Source organism: Salvia splendens, chromosome 9, assembly GCF_004379255.2.
Source record: "Salvia splendens isolate huo1 chromosome 9, SspV2, whole genome shotgun sequence".
NCBI classification, from domain to species: Eukaryota; Viridiplantae; Streptophyta; class Magnoliopsida; order Lamiales; family Lamiaceae; genus Salvia; species Salvia splendens.
Genome location: NC_056040.1, coordinates 8,904,040 through 8,924,635, shown reverse-complemented (window position 1 = coordinate 8,924,635; position 20,596 = coordinate 8,904,040). Strand labels below are relative to the sequence as shown.

Below are 20,596 nucleotides of genomic sequence, written 5' to 3'. Positions count from 1 at the left end.
TGTTCTCGAAGTGGTGCTACAGCTTTTCAATTTGCTGAAAATGAGAGCATGTTTAGTGTTTACACATCTTGCTTTGACTTGGGATTAAAGATATTGTTTAGTGTGATCATCTTTTGCAGTTCTTACTTTATTTCATGCCTTTCATCATTAGTAAGTAATGATGCTCCAGATGCAAATTAAGTCTCATCTTTAAAATGTTTTAATATCCTCTCTACCTTTTTTTTGCAAATTAGTTAGATCCATTTGACATAAAAATGTTAATCAGAAAATTGCAAATTGAATAGATGAAACACATCAATATAACTCAATAAGTTCAATATAATAGTAGTCTATAGTCGATATTAAAGACTTAACATACGCCGGAGGAATTTTAAGATCTCAATTTCAATTCAGTATAAAGTAGTAGAAGAGATGAGATAATTATAAGTTGAAAGGTTTCAAAATTGATAAAACAAAGTCCAAAAATTAGAATTGAAATAAGCAAAATTCTCTTAACTCTATTTGGCATTTTCTTAACTTGTTCATGTCCTTATGCTCAAACACACACACTTGCTATGTACACAAAATACATGACATATGATATGACTTTATTTTAAAGGTGGGCCAACTGATGCAATCTACTAAGAGCATCTCCTATGGCGCCCCTCCGGTAGGACGTCCGGTCGGACACCGGGAAGGGCGACGGGACGTCCGCCGTTGGGAGGTCGGAGGTCGGATACGGACGTCCCGTGAGGACTTCGGGTGTCCTCGGACGTCCCGGGGACGGGCGGGTGGACGGGCGCCACTGTGGCGAAGGTCGGACGTCCGATATTTGATTTTTTTTTTTTTAAATTCTATATATACGGCTCGTTGAACTTCATTTCATTTGCACCACTTGTGTTAACAAGTTTTTCTCTTCTTTTACTACAAATTTCATTTCTACTTAATGGAGAACGATAGGAACTCCCCGGCCACGAGCGAGTCGCAGACTCCGGCGTTTCCCATAGATCTGGAGGGAAACGTTAGCGGAAGTGCGTCAACGGTTCCGGGAATGTCGGGGATGGGTGGGATGGGTGGAATGGGTGGAATGAGTGGGATGATGTCCCCTTATATGTACAATTGGATGGGTGGTATGGGGGGTATGACCCCAAATATGATGATGCCGGGTATGGGGATGGGGGGCATGACCCCAAATATGATGGGTATGGGTGGGATGATACCGGGGATGATGCCGGGGATGATGCCCGGGATGATGCAGGGGATGATGCCGGAGATGATGCCCGGGATGATGCCTGGGGGAGGGGGTGGCAGGGGTCATGAACCAGTAGCGGACGATGTGTATCGCCCGGTGATGGATACGCTGTCTACGGATACCCCCTCCACTTATGTTCCGGAGACTCAGTTCACCGGCTTGGAAACTTTCTCTTTTGAGGAGTTGGGGCTATCTCCAATCACGGAGACTCCCGATGATGTGGGGGCAGCAGCAAGGGGCAGGGGCAGGGGCAGGGGCAGGGGGATGGGACGTGGCAAGGACAAGGGGAAAGCCCCGGGCTCTTCCTCTCGAACGGTGGCAGAGGAGGAGGATGAGGAAGAGACGGGAAAGAGGACGGTCTGGAGCCCGTGGGAAAACGTTGCGCTTGCAAAGGCTTGGGTGGCAATAGTCGAGGATCCCTATGTCGGTGCCAACCAGCATATTGACAGACTGTGGCATCGTATCGCTGAAGCCTACCACACACACAAACCGGCTGGGGCGAAGCGTCGCGTTCCGGAACAGTGCAGGAAACAGTGGGAGCGGTTGAGGCCTAAGCTTAGTCGATTCGCTGGTATCTACCAAAACAACCTCCGCCAGGCAAGCAGCGGTACGTCCGAGGAGGATGTCCGGAGCCGTTCCTTTTCTCAGTACCCCGACAGAGCCTTGAAGTTCAAACAATTCGACCAGTGGGAGGCCTTTCTCGTGGTGAAGGATTCCCCAAAGTTCTGTGGGGGTGTCGAATCGGGCTGGAAGCGGACGAAGATCAACGCTTCCGGTGAATACAGCAGCAGTGCTGGTTCGCACGAGCTCCCAGAAGCCGATGAGGTTTCCCCGCTACCTCAATCAGACGCTCGCCGTCGTCGTCGCCCGGTTGGGCAAAAAGCAGCGCAGCGGAGGGGTCGGGGAAGCAGCAGCGGAAGCGGGTCGTTCGAGGTCGAATCGGGGGCCCCTGCTGAATCGGAAGATTTCAACCGCCTCGCCCGCGCACAAATAACCCAAAATTATATCCGGACCATGCATAGGTGGCATGGCGCGACCTATGCGACGTACAAGAGGATGCTGAAGGAAATCATCGATGGATGTCGGCGCGATTTGGGGATGCCACCCATTGGAGATGATGGCGCCGAGATAAGCGGAGGGGACGACGGGCCAGGCACTGGTAGCGGCGACGGCACGGGCGACGAGGACAGTGCGGAGTGAGCCGGGGATGTTGGACTATGTATTTTTTTTTCATGATTATGTATTTTTCTTTTTTTCCTAAATTTGTTTTTTTTTTTTTATGTTTTATGACTTTGTATGTTTGCCCTTTTCAAGTATTTCCCGTAATTTTTCCGTATTTTGCTTTCCCGTACTTTTTGTTTATGTTAAAATTAAATTATTGTGATTTTTTTAATTGCGGGATGTCCTAGTGGGAAGGGCGATGGGAAGGGCGGATATGCAGGGGATGTCCTAGTGATGTGGCAGTGGGGTGGGATGTCCTAGTGACGTGGCAGGAGGTGTTTTTGGGATGTCCTAGTGGATGTCCGAGTGGGATGTCCGCCCACTGGAGATGCTCTAAGCATGCACATAACCACATTGAGATTAATGGAACATGCTTCTCTAATAACAAGGTAATAAAAGTGCCAAGTCCACTAAAGGTTGTTATAATTTGAGGTCCCAAATAAATAATCTTACGCAAAATTTAGGCACCATCTTATTTTATTTGTAGACATAAAATATAACTAGCAATAGGAGAAAAAGTGGAAACTGGAGAAGTATAATAATATTTACTGAATTATTGTGACACTAGTTTTTAGCATAAACTACTACTATAATTGTAGGTTTGTTGGAGTTAGGGGTTAGGTCTTGGATGGTGTTGAATAGTGAGAAGAAATTGACCAATAAATGACTAAGAATGGCATCTTTTTTGTAGTAATAATGTCACTCACAAGGCGTGGGAGAAGACAAGATGAGTGAGTGGCCAACCTTTCTCTGGCATTCTTGTCAATTTCACCATAAAAATGCATCTGCTCTTTTGCTCACAAGTGAAGTCACTTTGCCCATACAAAGTTTCATCTTGTCTTGGATATCTTGTTAGTTACAATTTCAAATTAATATTAGTGTTACTGTCTTTAATTAGTTACCCAAACATCAACGCTTTTTTATGTGCTAAAAAATGTCAAGTCTTAAAATCGGGACCAATAAAATAGCATTACAAAATATTTTAAAATAGAAACAATAACAATAAAAAAAGTAATGAAATCAACCTATATTATAGAAAAAAAAAGACGCTCTATCCAAAAGTTTTGATTTATGAAATAAAAGAGTTGCTACACCATCCGGTAGAACAATGTGTATGTTGGATAAATAGACGAACATTACCGGTAAAATTTGAAGATATTTTTAATAGCAATAAATATAAAAGTTTTGCAATACTAATTGTCAAGTCTTAAAAGTGATGTAATACAACTGGCTAAGTCTTAAAACATATTAACCTTTAAATTTTGCGCAATATACAATGGGTTCTTATTCATGGGCGGATCTAGTATTAAGCTAGGAGGGGCATTTGTTCCCGCCCATATTTCCCTTTGTATATATGTATGTATAATTTGCTATAAAGATTTATTTTAATTTTTCATTACGTGCCCCTTCTTCAATTCATAAAATTTCTTTAGCATATTTTTGCCCCTCCTTGTATGAATTTCTGGCTCCGCCCTTGCAAAATGATTGTGCTCTTACACTTGTGGTTTAAAGTGGTCATTAATAATTGTTTTTCGCTAAATAGCTTGGTGTTAGGTGTACTAATTGTATAGTTGATAATGCATGCATAAGTATGAAGTTGAATTGTGGGGGCTTATCTCTCAAGATAATTAGTGGTTCAAATTAATAATGCTTTGGATTAACACTTAGGTCTAAGATCAAAGGAATAGTATAGTTATGTTGAATAGATGTCTACTTTTGGCCATCCTATTTACCTCAACAAAATGACAGTTTTTACCCTTGATACCTAATTTTATTCACACACACATTACATTTTAATGCAGCCTAATTTGTGGTCCTTCAAAGTGGGTGAAAGGTGGTATTAATTAAACACAATGTATGTTAATAATTCCAAAAGGCCAACACTTTATGCACCTTTAGCCATCGCTACACCAATAGGACTATGAATATGCAATAATAGCAATGCACTTGCTTCTACAACTATCACACACATAATAAGCAAAACAACACTTTATATTGTTTTGCATAGCTATCTTAGTCATCTTCTTACCATAACATCATCTATAATTATACTACTCCACTAATCAAGCAAAAAAAAAAAACCTACATGCTCTTTTTTCACTGAACTAACCACTTCCCTCCTACTAAATCAAGTATCACTGCACAGACAAATATCTTGCACTAGTTCTTTCTTGCATCTCAAGATTGTTTGGGCCATGAAAAAAAGATCAATATGACACACCCCCACATGGCAATTTATCTTTTATAAGAAAAAATAATTAAAATTTCCCAAACCACATCTCAAATGAATTGCCCCCTTAATTAAGGACGTGCTAACCGATCCCCTAATTAAAAATCAGTATAAAAGAGAACAAGATTACAAGAAGATGGCAAGATTTGATGAACTTATATACAGCTAAATCATACAATGAATGCCGGCTAATAGTGGGACACTACGAGAGAGAAAGAGGCCGGCTTGCGTGTGAGCAAAGGCCTGCAGTTTGAATACACTTGAACTTTTGCTAAGAAATGAGCTTGTGACAAAGTTGTTGAACTATAAAAGTTGTCAACATTAACATGCTTACTAGTAGCTTTTTCCAACTAAATTATGCCCTACTTTGCTTCTTTATCAACCATCCTGGATAATTTTACATGATTTATTTTTCAACAACACTATTTTATACTCCGAAGTACTCTTTTCGTTCACAAACAAGCCCTGATGAGTGTGGCAAATATTTTAATAAAAAGTCTTATCTTAAAGATAATACTATATAGTAATGATTAAAAATGTATTGTGAGCCAAGAAAGTGGTCGGTCATGTATGGTTAAACTCACTTAATCCTGAATCCGTAACTAGTATACAATGCGTTATTTGTTTACAAGCATCTGTTAGAAAGGAATTTTAAACGTAATATATGTGTAAATAACCAAAACAACTATTAATTACATAAAAAAATCAATTATATACCCCATAAATCGAAAAGACAGGAATATTAGTGAACTAACACATACACAAGTGGTGAAGTGGGTCAAGAGATAAAATTAAAGTCATAATGTGTGTATGTTATACATAAAAATAGGTGAGTAGAGTTGCTGAAGCAAAGAGCAGTTGACAACTTAAGAAGAGGGGCCCACCCCCATATACTGTGGATCCTTGATTTGATTACATTTAAACAAAAATAAAAGTAAAGCCAAAAGAATAACTGCCAAAAACAAGGAGTGGAATTCCATCTTTCAGTTGGCATTGTGGGCTTCCTTAATATCAAGACAAAGAAAAGAATAGTTTTTTTTTGGTAGTAACTTAATTAGTTCTAATCCTTCCTTACAACCGTTGGATTGTTTTCTCCGCGACGGTCGGATTAGGGTGGTGCAAGATTCTCAGTTGGAGTACATGTGCTGCTATCTTTCCTTTGCTTTTTATGACCTCTTTTTCATCTTTGCTTTCTTTGCATGGATTTCTCCTCCCAAACATAGTATAAGTCATGTACAAGAGTTGGTTTTTTCTATTCTTTCTTTTATTTTATAGTAGTATTTCAATTTCTTCCTTGATGTTCATGGCCATCATTTGCAACAAAGTTTCTTGCTATTTGATTCTTTCTTCAAGTTTCAACTACCCTACAGCTGCTACCACTTCTAGTAAGTGCAACAAGAAAGATAGATAGTTAGAGAATATCAAGAGAGAGAAAGAGCAACAGAAATATAGACTCTCTCCTCTCCTTAGTTCCTAGCTAACTCATCAGATCTCCAAGATCAAAACAATCTCCTTCAGCCTTTTAATTTCACCATGGAGAAAGAGCACATCTGCAAGTTTTGCAGCAAGAGCTTCCCATGTGGGAGATCACTTGGAGGCCACATGAGGTCCCATCTGATCAACAACACTCCACCACTAGGCCATCATCCCGAGACACGGCCTCTGAAGAAGAAACTCCCACCTCTCACCATGGCTTGCAAGGAATGTGGCAAGACCTTCCCATCATGGAAGGCCTTGTTTGGCCACATGAAATGGCACTCTCCGAACAACGGAGGAGTTCTTGTCATGGACAGCCAATCGGACAACGAGGCAGGGACCACGCCTCCGTGCAAGAGGAAGAGATCGGACAGGACCATCACTACAAGGTACAACAACAACACATCCATCACAAACTCTTCCTCTTCCCTCACCATAGCAACAACAACAACTGAGATCAACGATGATGATCAACACAACGAGCAAGAGGAGGTGGCCTTGAGCTTGATCATCCTCTCAAGGGACAAGAGCTACTGGGGAGACATTGAAGGCAAGAATTCTAAACTCGACCCGAAAAGTATTGGTGTAGAAAGCTTGCAGAAGCTCAAGCCTCCAAGAGTCGAGACCAAGACAAGAAAACTCGAATCACTAAACAACGAAACTGAGGTTCGATTTGATGAGTTTGAAGTGAACTCTCCCAAGAAGTTGATCAAGAGAAGGCATCATGATCAGTTTGGGAGAGAGAGAGAGGCATCAAGAGAGGGAAACAGCAACAGCAAGTTTAGATGCTCAATCTGCAAGAAGGATTTTCGATCATACCAAGCATTAGGCGGGCACAGGGCGAGCCACAAGAAGTTCAAAGGCTGCTGCGCTCCGAGAAGCAGCCTAGAAACAGAGGATTCACATAGCCAGAAAAGCAAAGAGCACGAGTGCCCGGTTTGCTTCAAAGTTTTCCCATCGGGCCAAGCTCTAGGCGGCCACAAGAAGTCCCACTTGATCGCGGATCAAGCCAAGGCATCTCCGCCTCATCAGACAGCCGACAGAGCCTCTCTTGATCTCAACTTGCCTGCTCCTACTGAGGAGGAGGAATGTGGTGAGTTCGAGCCGTGGTGGATTGGGGGCGCCTCCCGCATCGGCCTACTCTCCACTTCATGATCGTGGAATTCACTCACACACTCACAAATGTACAAATTCTTAATTCTTTACATAATTTTGATTTTTTTTAATCTATTCTATTGATTAGGCCAGTGGAGTAAAACAAATTTTACATTGCAGTTTTCCTAGGGAATTCTTGTTGACATGTTGCTGTCACAGTTTTAACATGTATGGAATATGCTACATTTGGTCATTTTCTGGAATTCTATTTATGTTTGGACATACATGCCTGTGCAATTTATGAGTCATTTGGTTCTAACTGAATCTAAGTTTAGGATTAGCATTCATCTCATGAACTCAATTAAGAATTTGAAGAATTAGTTTTTAAATTGGTAATTTTGGTGTAGCTTAGATTTGAAGAGAAAAGGAGTGAAAAATAGGTTGTGCTATTGAACAGAAGTGGTTGCTTAGCCACCTACCTTGTAACATGACTAACCACCTCATTTCACTTTCATTCATAATCAGTCTCTATTAATAGATACATCGCAAATTTATGTAATTAAGTTTATATACACTTCATTGACTCTGATAAAAATGTAAGTTAAGAAGACCATTTCAAAGTATAAATTCGTGAATAAGTTAGGCAGACTTAATCCACATTTGACTGAATTTGAACAGGTGTAATGTTTTCACATCACATTCACCCACAATTCACTCTCGTGAGTCTTGACATAACAATAAACATATGGAGCGTTCGGTTTGCAAGATTGTATCCGGGATTAAATATGTAGTGTGTTTGGTTCATGAAATTCAATCCTTCAACTCAATCCTAGATGGATAATCATGGGACAATTAGTCATAGCTAATCTCACAACTAAGTCCTAGATTATATCTTGATATTATTTTATCTTGACAACCGAACACCACCATAGAATATAAAGAGGAATTAATTACTGAATCCACTTATCTTTGCACAAGTTAAAGATTAATAAACTGAATTATCATCAAAATGGTTAAAGAAAAGGTTTGATCACATATATAGCGACTTTTCCGCGGTGGTGGCTCAAGACTAACACGTTAATTTTGGATGTGGATAGATATATATGGCTTTTGATAAAGTCAATAAGTTACGAAATACTCGTGATAAAAAAATGATTTTCTTATGGGTATCTATTTGGATTTGATTCTCATTTCTCAGTGATATAAATTCGCAGTGATGCTTAACTGGCACAAATAGGTTTAATTTTCACCTTTCTATAAAATTATTATTCATTAGAATTTTGGGAAACGTTCTTTTACTTTACAGGTGGGTTTTTAATTAAATAACTCAAAGATTTAAAAATATAATCATAACTAGAAAATTATTTTAAAATATCATCCATGGACGTGACTGGTGATTGGGCTGTTTTCTTTTGTATCATTTGCGTAATTGGTGGCTAGCAACTTTTGAGTTTTGATTACTATTTCTAATGGTTTATTTAACTTACCATATGCCAACCAAAATGTATGTAGAACTAAATGTACATTATTTTATTCGAGTATACCTGCAGCCTAGAAGCCGGCCACCTTTGACTCCTTTCCTCCTAATTAATGTAATAAGTCTACAAATTCTAGAGCTTTAATTTACCATGTTTAATTAATGTTTATATATTATTGTGCTAATAGTAGGGATATGTAATCGTATTTTGTACGCACGATCCAATGTTAAGAATTCTTTCAATTTGCTAATTAGAAAGCAAAAGAGTTATATATCAAGCAGTGTGACGTTAAAATTTAACATATAGTCATATTGAAATCATGATCAAAGAGTTATAAACACTAAACTGAGTATCAAATATGAGTTCAAATACTGTTTATAACAAAATTATTTTAACTTATTAAAATCTTGGTCATAAATTTTTAAGTTAAAAAATATATACATGGTGAATAACTTTCTAAGTCTCATCAGAGCATGCGCAGCGGTGGCATGCGGCGGATGACGTCCGTGCCGCCGCTGGCACGGCGCTGCTCGATGTATCGAGCACGTCCGTGCCAGCGGACGCACACGTGGCGGCACGGGATTGGGCAACGGCGTAGCCGTTGCATTCAAATTTTTTTTAAAAAAATCGGTATTTAATTATAAATAATGCTAAAAAATAAAAAATATATTTTCCAAATCCCAAAAATATGGCCGTTTTTTTCCCATTTTTTTTATTTTTTTATTTTTTTTATTTTTTTTCAAAATCATCTATAAATACACACATTCATCACTCATTTATCACATCAATTCATCTCTCATTCATCTCTCATTCATAATTCTTATACAAACTATCAACACATTCAACCTTCACTCAAAACATCAAATGGATTTCACTCATCTCATGGCGGAAGCGGAGCGCGAAGAACAAGAATACTACGAACAACATCGTGTCGCTTACGAAGCATATGTCGCGGCGAATAACCCCTCTCATCCTCCTCAACGCACTAGATCAAATCGCCGCTACATCCATCGTGACCGGGAGGGAGCCCACGAAAGGCTCGTTGCCGACTACTTTGCCGACCATCCGCGGTTTCCGGCAGATTACTTCAGGCGCCGTTTTCGCATGTCAAAGCGCTTGTTCATGTAAATTGTCAACACATTGTCCGCACGTGTTGAATACTTTCAAACAGGTGTAGATACAGCCGGCCGGCAAAGTATCACGGTGTTGCAGAAGTGTACGTGTGCCATCCGGCAACTCGCTACTGGGCAAACGGCCGACATCTTCGACGAGTATTTGCATATCGGTGAGTCCACTAGAATCCTTTGTTTAAAGAATTTTTGCGAGGGCGTTCGTTCTGCTTTTGGGGATGAATTCCTTCGGGCACCCACCACCGATGATTGCCAACGGTTGCTTCGTCTTCACGAATCAGTCCATGGCTTTCCCGGAATGCTTGGCAGCATTGACTGCATGCATTGGAGGTGGAAGAATTGCCCGACTCCTTGAGGCGGTCGCCGACTATCGCCTATGGATTTGGCATGCATATTTCGGCGTTGCCGGATCCAACAACGACTTGAACGTGCTCTATTCTTCACCACTCTTCAATGATGTGATGAATGGTGTAGCACCGGCGATCGACTTCACCATCAACGGAAATACATACCGCATGGGTTACTATCTCGCCGATGGTATCTACCCAAGGTGGTCGACGTTCGTGAAGACGCTCCACAACCCGCACGACCCGAGACGGGTTCTTTTTGCGCAGCGTTAAGAGTCAGCGCGGAAGGACGTCGAAAGAGCCTTCGGGGTCCTTCAAGCTCGATTCAACATTGTGAAGGCCCCAGCTCGGCTGTGGTACGTGAATAATATCGCCGACATCTTGTTCACGTGTATTATATTACACAACATGATTATAGCCGACGAAGGGCCGATGGCGGCTAGCTTCTACGACGAGGACGAAGCCGGAAGCTCAACAGCGAGGTCTCCCCCACGGCGAGGCGAGCATACGACGGTTGGCCAGAGGATCGAGACAAGACACACAATGCGTGATACTCGAATCCACAATCAACTACAAGAAGACCTAATCAACCACATGTGGGCGAAATTCGGCAACGAGTAGTGGTTTTTTTAATTTTTAGGATTTTAATTATGTAAATTTTCATTTTTAGGATTTTAATTATGTAAATTTTCATTTTTAGGATTTTAATTATGTAATGTTTAATTTTATTTGTCATTTGTAATATTTATTGTGGTTTTTAAATGAATTTTAATATTATGGAAATGTTATTGTTTAATTGAATTTTAAATTAACTGTGCTCGTCCTTATGGAAGAGTATAGTTGTGGGTGTTGTGCTCTTGCCAGAGAGCAGGCATGAATAGTACCACCCGGACCCACAACCGTGCCGCTGGCAAGAGCACGGTTGTGGATGCTCTCAGAAGCAATATTGGTTGAATGAAAACTATTAAAGCTAAATGAATTATAATGGGAATCTCATCAATATCTTTTCGATTGAACTCGACAAATTACATTTTCTAAGAGTATGATTTATTTTTCATATGTATTTGTACGTGAATGAAATGTTTCTCAGCCAATGTCTTGGAATCGATTGAGTTTCCCTCATCTAAATAAAATTAAAAATAAAACACCATGTTTGTCAATTTTAATTTGCTCCAAACGACCTAATTGTTAAGAACATACTCCACTTGATAGTTAAAATCACAGATGTTTGGTATACCTATGTGACACTAAGAAAGCACGGATGCACAAATGGTTCAAGAATTAACATAATATTTTCGATGACTCTATAGGGACTATAATTAAATTTTAGGGATTTCATTTTATATGTTTTGATTTGTGCATCGACATATTTTCGAATGAATTTCATTTTAATCTCACATATAATATGCCTATCAGTTCGGAATAGTTAATGCACATTTGTGTAATTAATGGCCATAGACTTGCCAATGGCGGCTGACTTTCATAATTTTAGTTTATTTACTATTGAATCCTTCCTCTTGTAGTTATGTTTTATTAACCCCTTCCGAATTTTTCGTTACAGATCCTTTGTCCCCTAGCAAGTGGCAATTGCAAGCTAACAAATCAATAAAATAAAGTAATAGTAGTACTATTTTCCATTTTTGACTTCACATAAAATATTTTCCTTTTTTGACTTCACATAAAATATTTTCCTAAAGGATGTTCAACAATTCCATGTTTATATACTTGTAGATACAATAACTATTTTCAGGTTTAGCCAAATAAAGTACAGTACATTTTTTTTAGAAATCTTAGACCGTTTAAATAAAAGTAATTCAGTTAGCTTTACTTTATAAAATAAGGCACAAGACGTCCATCTTAAACAACCGTAAGCAAATGTTGTAGGCACTTGTAATTGTTGTTTGGTGTTTACTGTTATAGTTAGGTTTGAATTGTGATAATACAATGCACCAACCACATTAATAATTAAAAATACAAGTTAAATGCTTATGTTATAATCTTTCAGTAATTTAGGGGGCAAAAATCTATTTCAATAATTTAAAAAAATGTAAATTTCTTGAAATCAAGGGTACCTTTGTTGAAACTAGCAAAATATAATGACGTGAAAATAAATAGCGGGCAAGGATTTCTTTGAAATAAATTCGGAATAGAAAAAAGAGCCATAACCGAGTTTTGAATATTTCAACGAGCTGCAATTTCTTGACAGTTTCTGCTTCGTCATGCCATTTCCATTAAATATACATACGTGTTGATCGTGTTTGCGAACTGAATCCACTTCACAATTAATCCTCTCTTTTTTTCCTCTCTAGCTCCCCTCAAGATTTTTTCTCTCCACATTGGTCGCCTTTCTCAGGAACCAGAGCTATTTCTTATAATCTGCCTCAAGATTATCCCCAAATTTTCTTAGAATTTCAGGTACTCACTCCATAGCTTTCTTAATTTGCACTATTTTTTTAATTGAACTTCAGGTTTCTCACATTTTACAAAATATAAATAGATTCTGAGCCAGTTATAATTACTCCACTATTTTGGAATTTAGATGGATGTGTGTGTGTGTTTCCGAAGGAGATGATGTGACATTTCTGTTTTTCAAGTTTTGCGTCTTGTTTGTTGAACTAACATGGATTCATTCTTTGTGTGTTTTGGCTAGTCAAAGTCTTGGACTTTTCTTAGACTTTTAGGAGAAGAAAAGACTTGTTGTTCTAGAAAATATTTTGTTGACTTCCAAATTTTCTTGGAAAATATTTTAAGAACTTACTGATCACCTTTTCTTCAATGGATTGCCTTTGATGAAGAGCCATGCTTTTGCTGCTTAACAATTTTGAGGCATTTGCGTTTTAATGTTGCCGTATAATATTGGTTCAATTGTCGATGGAATAAAGTGAAGGTGGTTTTCTTGGATATATATTACATAAATATATTGTGTGATGGTATTGAATTTTTGTAAATAGAAAAACATCCCAATGAATTTGTATGGTTCTTCAATTCATCTTTTTGCTGTTTGATCTCTCTCTCTTCCCCTCTTATATTGTTTGATATCATGTTCTGTTATAAGCATTTTCGATTTATGTTGCTTTTACCCTTTACTATATTGCTTGATATCATGTCCTGTTATATGCATTTTGGACTGTCTTGCTTTTGATTATTCTTGTAGATATACTTATCAATAACAGACATGCTCATATGATTCCATACCATTTGTTTCTCTTTTTTGTGCTTTCAGGTCCTTAATAAACTCCAATCGTTTTTTTCGCTGATCAAAGTTTAGCCTAATTAGGATAAAAATATCAAAATGTTCGGTCACAAGAAGTTTCCCTTGCATAGGCTTTCAAGGCACAAGTCAGCTGACCCCTCTGACTTCCCTAATCATAAAACGAATCCATTTGAATCCACCGATGAGTTGAAATCGGTTAAAGGTTCTACAAGAACATCATCAGAACCTGCTCTGGTTACACCAAACTTCAATTCAAACCCCTTTGATGATGATGGTGATGATGTTAGAGGAACCTCATCATCTCAGAGTTTCTTCAATTCCTCAAGGAACAAATACAAGAATGATTTCCGCGACTCTGGAGGATTAGAGAGCCAGACTGTAGAGGAACTTGATAATTATGCCGTATATAAGGCTGAAGATACGACCAAATCTGTCAACAATTGCCTTAAGATTGCAGAGGACATGCGAGGAGAAGCCACCAATACTTTGGTTATGCTGCATCAACAGGGAGAGCAAATCACCAGAACTCACACGACTGCAGCCGACATAGAGCATGACCTTAGTAGGGTATGTTCCCCACATTTTCTGCTTATAATCTGTTAATGCATCAACATATTCGATTCATATTATCTTTGACCAGGAGAGTAGGCTTTTTCTATTTTATATATATATATATGAGGGGATCACTAGTGATAACTCATACAGTGTTTGTGGCTTTTTCGAGCTTTATAGTTTTCATGAGAACATGAGTATCTAATATTACCTCTAATATCTGCTGGTAGAGTTGCAGCTGCTGAAGAGGCTTAACCTGTTTATAATCTATTTCGTAATACCATGGTCTGCTAATGTTTACCTTGAAATCTCTTCCTGCTCGATTTTAGTTACAAGCTTCCATTTCCTTTTCCCTTACAAACTTGTGCCTCACATTACCTGCTTCATTTTTCCTCTTGACGCCTACAGATTTCAAAAGTGTTCCTTATCCTTTTACCTTTTTTTGTGCGGGCGTGTTGAGGGGAGGTGTGAATATGGTGTTGATTTACGCATGCGGTTATGCTGTTCAGTCCAGACGATGCAACTGCATCTTTCTTTCTTTGTATCTAATGTTTCAAACCATGATTTATATTCAGGGGGAGAAGCTTTTGGGGAGTCTTGGGGGCATGTTCTCTAAGACATGGAAGCCGAAGAAGAATCATGCAATAAAAGGCCCTGTGATCACTAGAGGTAACTGGTCGATTTTCTCCCTCCAAGGGCCGTCTTTAGCTTTAAATAAGTCGCTGCCACATGGCAGGCCTTTGCCTAGCAATTTTTGCTGTGATTTATGGTTTAATACTTATGTAGGTGATCCGGTACATAGAAAGGGCAATCACTTGGAGCAGAGGGAAAGGCTTGGCTTGTCTTCGGCCTCAAAGGAAAGATCATCAAATACACGTAAACCACTAGTCGAACCCACAGATGCCTTCCAGAAAGTTGAGGTATGCAATATTTTGAGTTTACTGTAATAAAAATAAGCTGAAACTGAAATACATATATATGGAGTCATGTGCTTTACACACTGATGTTGAGATTTATGATTTGCATATAGGAATAGTGGAATACATATATAGATGTAAAACTAGGCGTATCTGGTTATATCTACAGTTTATTCACTCTGCTACGTGGTCGTGCTCATGTACACACAACTTATTACAATTACACGGAACTATGACAGGTTGAAAAGGGGAAACAAGACGATGCCCTCGTAGATCTAAGTAACATCTTGGGGGAACTAAAGAATATAGCTATTGACATGGGATCAGAGATTGACGGGTCAGTGCTCCCTTCTATTCTAATGGACACCTCATTCTTTCCCATATTTGTCTCAACACGGCGAAGATGCTTTTTATCCACTGATCGATTACTTTTGTTGTTGTTTTACCCTAATACAGGCAGAACAAAGCTTTGCATCATGTCGAAGATGATGTGGATGAGCTAGTTTTCCGAGTGAAAGGTGCTAATCAGCGCACTCGTCGTTTGCTTGGGAAGTAGGGATGCCATTGCTTGCTGCTTCTGCACTGATATTAAAATTTTGGACATTTTCCTTGCAGCTTTGTATTACGTATATAGCTTTTGTGTACAACAAAATAGAAAATTATTCTACACCTTGAGTTAGATCATTCTAGATCAATGCAAATACACCTCTTTTCTGTAATTTTTTCATCTTTGAAAATGGTGTGTCTATTAGAGGTTGCTTCAAAAATTCCAACATTTCCCCCTTGTTGCAGATTAAATTAAACTTAAAAAATGTTGGATTTCAGTTCCAACCTATTAGTTGTAGCAAAATTCAACCATAATGATAATATTACATGCATAATAAAAATTTCTTTTTGGCAAAGTAGGTAACGTTATCATCTTATTTTAAACAGGGCCGCCCTCACCTTTGCATGTCTATGGCAACGCCGACTCTCACTAAACAGAACCACCTTTCAATTTTACACATCTTTTCTAGAATATTTTCATTTCCATATAATCCAAATTTTAAATTATACTAGTATAAAATTCAATTGTACGTAATAAACAAACCAGTGACAAAAATAGGAGCAGAAAAGAAAAGCCTGCAATCAAGATTGTCAAGGATTATAATAGGAACAGAAATAAATTAGTTTATTTGGTACAATATTACAGTAGATTTAGAATTTCCTGTCTCTGTAATAAAATGATTAATGAACAATACTAGTACAATATATTGTGCGTAGTTTCTTGAGTAAAACACAAGGTTCCTTTTTTATAGTACTTAAACTGAAAATAAACAAACTCATTGCTATTATTTTTAGAGATGGATTGAAACTTAAAAATGTTTTAAGAGCTTCAATGAATTTATTGTCAGTGAATTAAATGTATTTCAACTGCGTTAGTTTTATTTTCAGATGAATATTTAGAAAACAATGATCCAAATACCTACTAGCATTTCAGAAAACGAAATTAAAAAGACAAACGAATCGTAATTGGGTTAAAGTGGTGTTGCCGAAAGCCTCAGAGATCTTGGTGGATAAAGAATCATCAGATGGGATTCAATCCCATCAAGAGTAGCAAATATAATCATGCATCACCGGCTACAACATTTCTTCAAATTCAAATCGACTATTGATTCATCAAAAAGTAGAAAATAAGAATGGCAAAGACACGTCAGAAGTAGCTGGTAGTGATCACAGATCGAAATCTCATTGGGAATCCGTCTGATTTTTTCATCATTCATGTCATGCCACAAGCAGAAATGAAAACACAGCCTAGCACAATTGTATCTACCTCGTCACCGAAAATCCTGTACAAAAGAGGACGAATTCGGAGCTAAAGGTAGAGTCACGTATACAGGAATGAGTATACACGACATAGGGTTCAATTTGGCCTAAAGATAGACCCATTGATCCACCAATTGAAAACCAAGGGTTTGCAATTTAGGCATTGAAATCAATTTTGAAAAAAAAAAACAAAAGAAGAGGAATTGGCTCAGACATCCAAGGAAGGAATAAAGCTGCATATGCTCTCAAGCCTGGCGAAGGCGAAAGCATTAGGCGGCCACTGCGAATGTTTTGAGAAACAAGCCTTTGAATTAGCATCATCGCCAGAAATATAAAAAGAAAAACAAAATAATTGAAGAACAGAAACAACGGAAGTTGATGTATAGATTGAGGTGAGTGATTGGTTATTTATACAAGTTGGAAGGGGTTAGGGTTTTAGAAAAATGAACAGCGGCCTTATTGGGCCGGTTTTCTTAATGGGCCTAGCCATATTTATGCATGGAAGATAAATTTGGTAGCCCGAAACATTGTCACAATCATAGGCCGTCTTTGAATTTGACTAGTAGTATTTCATAGTGTTGTTTGTGAAGATAGATTTTATATCCAAAAACAGAGTTGGAATTGTTTTATACTACATGGTTTTCAGAAATGGATATAATATAAGGTAGATTGTTGAGATGATGAGAACAGTAAAAATTAGGAAGGGAAATTGTATTATTCAATAATGTTTTTAATAAATGTGTATCATTCTTAATTAGTACTCTATTTACAATGGTTTATTTCTATTCATAATCCCTTTATTAGTATTTACAATGGTTTAATATTTCTATTCATAATCCAGAAGCTTGTGTATTACTTGGAAAAATGCAATTGACGTTTCATCAAATTATTTTGTGATTCCAATATTCCAGTCTAGTGGACGTACGTCAGACTGCGAAATAAAATTTGAAATAAAATCATCCCCCAGCCCTCTCGTTCAAGATGATCACATTCTTGAATGACACGAGAATTTAAATTGAATAGTTGAATATGATAAAGTAGATTGTAAAATATAATTGAATATTTTAATGGGAAGATAAGAGGAAGTTTATTTTTAAATTAGAAAGTGGAAATATTTAATGAGATAAATAAAAATAAAATGTGGTCATCTTGAATGATGTCCGAGGGAGTATCATTTATAGTCACAAATATCTCTAAGAGCATCTCCAATGGCGGCGAGCGGGCCGGCTAGCCGATTTTCGGCGCTTGCCGTCCGCTCGCCGAACCATTGGAACCGGCGAGCTCTGGCCGATTCGCGATGCGCTCGCCGGTCTGCTCGCCGCATTTGCAGGCTCAGGACCGGCGAGCGAATTTAATGTTTTTTTTTAATTTTTGAAACACTATATATATGCGATTTGCACGTCATTTTCATTCGCATCACTTGTTTTAACAAGTACTCTCTCTATCTTAATTTTTGTACAAGATCAACAACGGGAAATGAGCAACGTTGGTGGTAGTAGTGGTGGTAGTGGTGGGGATGATGAGGAGTACGATCGTCGAATGAACGAAGCGTTAGAGGCCTATACGAACCGTGAGATTGATCAGTTGCTGCAGATGGCCTTGCAGTCGGCGGTACCTCGACCACGACCAGTTGTCCACCGCCGAACAGTGATTGAACGTGATCACGTAGCTGCACATCAGCGCCTATACTCAGACTACTTCGCACAGGAGCTGCGGTTCAACGACAACCATTTCAGGCGCCGTTTTAGGATGAGCAGAGCCCTGTTTATGCGTATTGTTAACGCCTTGGAGCAGCGATATCTGTATTTCTGCTTCAGGCACGATGCGGCTAGCATACCCGGCCACACACCTATTCAAAAGTGCACTGCGACAATCAAGCAGTTGGCTTACGGAGGCGCGGGAGACATGTGGGACGAGTACCTCCACATCGGTGAGTCGACTGCCCTTGAATGTATGAAGTATTTCTGTCAGGGCGTGATTGAAATTTTCTGTGATCAGTACCTTCGAAGCCCTACTCGCGAAGACTGCCAGTATCTGATGCAGATGCACGGGGAGAAGCATGGGTTCCCGGGTATGTTAGGCATCATAGATTGTATGCATTGGGAGTGGAAGAACTGTCCCGCTGCCTGGAAGGGATTCTACACGACCGACTACAAGGGAAAGAATCCACGATGATCCTGGAGGCCGTTGATGACTACCGGCTATGGATTTGGCATGCGTATTTTGGGATAGTCGGGTCGAACAACGACCTCAACGTCCTCAACTCGTCGCCCCTTTTCCACGAGCAGTGCCATGGCGTTGGTCCGACCATCAGTTTTGTCGCCAACGGGACCCAGCATGATATGGGCTACTACTTGGCGGATGGGATATACCCTAGGTGGCCCGTCTTTGTGAAGACGATCAGATGCGCATCGGATGAGAGGAAGACCTACTTTGCAGAATGCCAGGAGTCGGCGTGCAAGGACGTGGAGCGCGCATTTGGTGTGCTCTAGTCTCAATGGGCGGCAATTAGGGGTCTAACGCGTTTGTGGCATATCGACTGCATTGCTGATATAATGTACGTCTGTATTATCATGCACAACATGATTGTCGAAGATGAAGGTGTACGACTAACTAGTTGGGCCAACGACGATAATGAAGCCGGTCCAAGCCACGACATAGCCGCTCCCAACGTACGAAATGGGGTCCCGCACGATGAAGCCGGCCTCCTCCAAGCACATGCCGACATGCGCCAAACGGATGCTCATATTCGACTCCAAAAGGCTTTAATTGAAGAGTTGTGGGTGCAGAGGATTGCACGACGTTAGTTTTTTTAAATTATGTAATTTTTTTAAATGTACTTTTTTTAAATTTTAAATAAAATAATTGGATTTTTTCGTATCTGTGTCGTAAATTTAATTCTGTATTTTGTGTGATTGTCAATTATTTGTTTTATATAGTTAGGGGTGATGTGACTAGGGTATTGCTGGGCTATTTGCTTGTCCTGATGATGTGACAGGAGGATTTTTAGTGCCGATGATGTGGCAGGAGGAGTTTGTGGCTGTACTATTGCTGGGCGAAAGCCACTGGAGATGCCCTAAATGGTTTTAAAATAATGTGATTTGGCATCTACTAATAAATTCTGTGTCCCTATTTTGAAAGGAACTTTATTATCTAGAGAGCTGCAGCTTATAAATGAGGTGATGCAAAACTATGGAATTTAGGGAAGAACAAATTATTTAAGGGGACATTGAAACATAATATATTACACTTCAATAGGAACTTTATTATCTAGAGAGCTGCAGCTTATAAATGAGGTGATGCAAAACTATGGAATTTAGGGAAGAACAAATTATTTAAGGGGACATTGAAACATAATATATTACACTTCAATTATGTGATGATAAATATGCATAAAGATCAAGTTATATGGAATTTAATCAAAATTATATGCACATAAACTTTGGATTGAGGACCACTCTCTCTTTGTAATTGTATGGATGGGGTGGAAGTACTTTTCTACATCCAAATCTTTACCTTATCGATATATGGATCAAACCAAGCAAAGATTCACTCGATTTCTGTTGAATTGAATCCCAATAAAAAGATATGAGGGACCTTTGCTACAATGCTCTTGCTGGAAGCAACTTTCTTTTAGGAGAAAAGTTAATAATGAAGTGAGTATCAATACAAAGTAGAACCAACAGAAAAAATAAATGAAAAAAAATGAAGTTGCAAAGGAATATGCACATTACTCATGTTGCATTTCTTTATCTACAACTTCTTTTACAAATTATGTGGGTCGTTCGAATCATCTGTCTCGCTTATGTTCCACTATTATTCAAAAAAACAAGTACACATATAAGTGTATTACAAAAATATTGAGTAAGAAAAATAAGTCTAGGTGGCATTTAAGCTAT

General features: G+C 38.8%; 2 protein-coding genes and 3 non-coding genes across 7 annotated transcripts; 2 read left to right on the top strand and 3 right to left on the bottom strand.

Annotated features, from left to right (window-relative positions):
- The first annotated feature begins 6,215 nt into the window (after window positions 1–6,215).
- Window positions 6,216–7,313, top strand: LOC121749114 (zinc finger protein ZAT4-like). The gene has a single exon (XM_042143717.1). It carries the CDS (start codon window positions 6,216–6,218, stop codon window positions 7,311–7,313), a length of 1,098 nt encoding a protein of 365 aa, XP_041999651.1.
- A 5,075-nt stretch (window positions 7,314–12,388) lies between these two features.
- On the top strand, window positions 12,389–15,610 carry LOC121747151 (SNAP25 homologous protein SNAP33-like). Of its 3 annotated transcripts, XM_042141146.1 has the most exons (6): window positions 12,389–12,623; window positions 13,432–13,989; window positions 14,550–14,643; window positions 14,761–14,894; window positions 15,131–15,228; window positions 15,348–15,610. In XM_042141146.1, exons 2-6 carry the CDS (start codon window positions 13,501–13,503, stop codon window positions 15,445–15,447), a joined length of 915 nt encoding a protein of 304 aa, XP_041997080.1. In that variant the 5' UTR covers window positions 12,389–12,623; window positions 13,432–13,500; the 3' UTR covers window positions 15,448–15,610. The 3 variants fall into 3 exon arrangements, with proteins under 3 accessions (XP_041997080.1, XP_041997078.1, XP_041997079.1); XM_042141144.1 differs by having other exon boundaries at window positions 15,131–15,610; XM_042141145.1 differs by lacking the exon at window positions 12,389–12,623 and adding an exon at window positions 12,650–13,095 and having other exon boundaries at window positions 15,131–15,610.
- Window positions 15,611–16,427: 817 nt separating this feature from the next.
- LOC121749922 lies at window positions 16,428–16,513 on the bottom strand. Its single transcript, XR_006039726.1, has one exon. It is a non-coding gene; the product is annotated as a small nucleolar RNA SNORD24 (small nucleolar RNA).
- Window positions 16,514–16,579: 66 nt separating this feature from the next.
- LOC121749938 lies at window positions 16,580–16,656 on the bottom strand. The gene has a single exon (XR_006039741.1). It is a non-coding gene; the product is annotated as a small nucleolar RNA R12 (small nucleolar RNA).
- Window positions 16,657–16,901: 245 nt separating this feature from the next.
- LOC121749903 lies at window positions 16,902–17,023 on the bottom strand. Its single transcript, XR_006039711.1, has one exon. It is a non-coding gene; the product is annotated as a small nucleolar RNA SNORD14 (small nucleolar RNA).
- Between the last annotated feature and the right edge of the window lie 3,573 nt (window positions 17,024–20,596).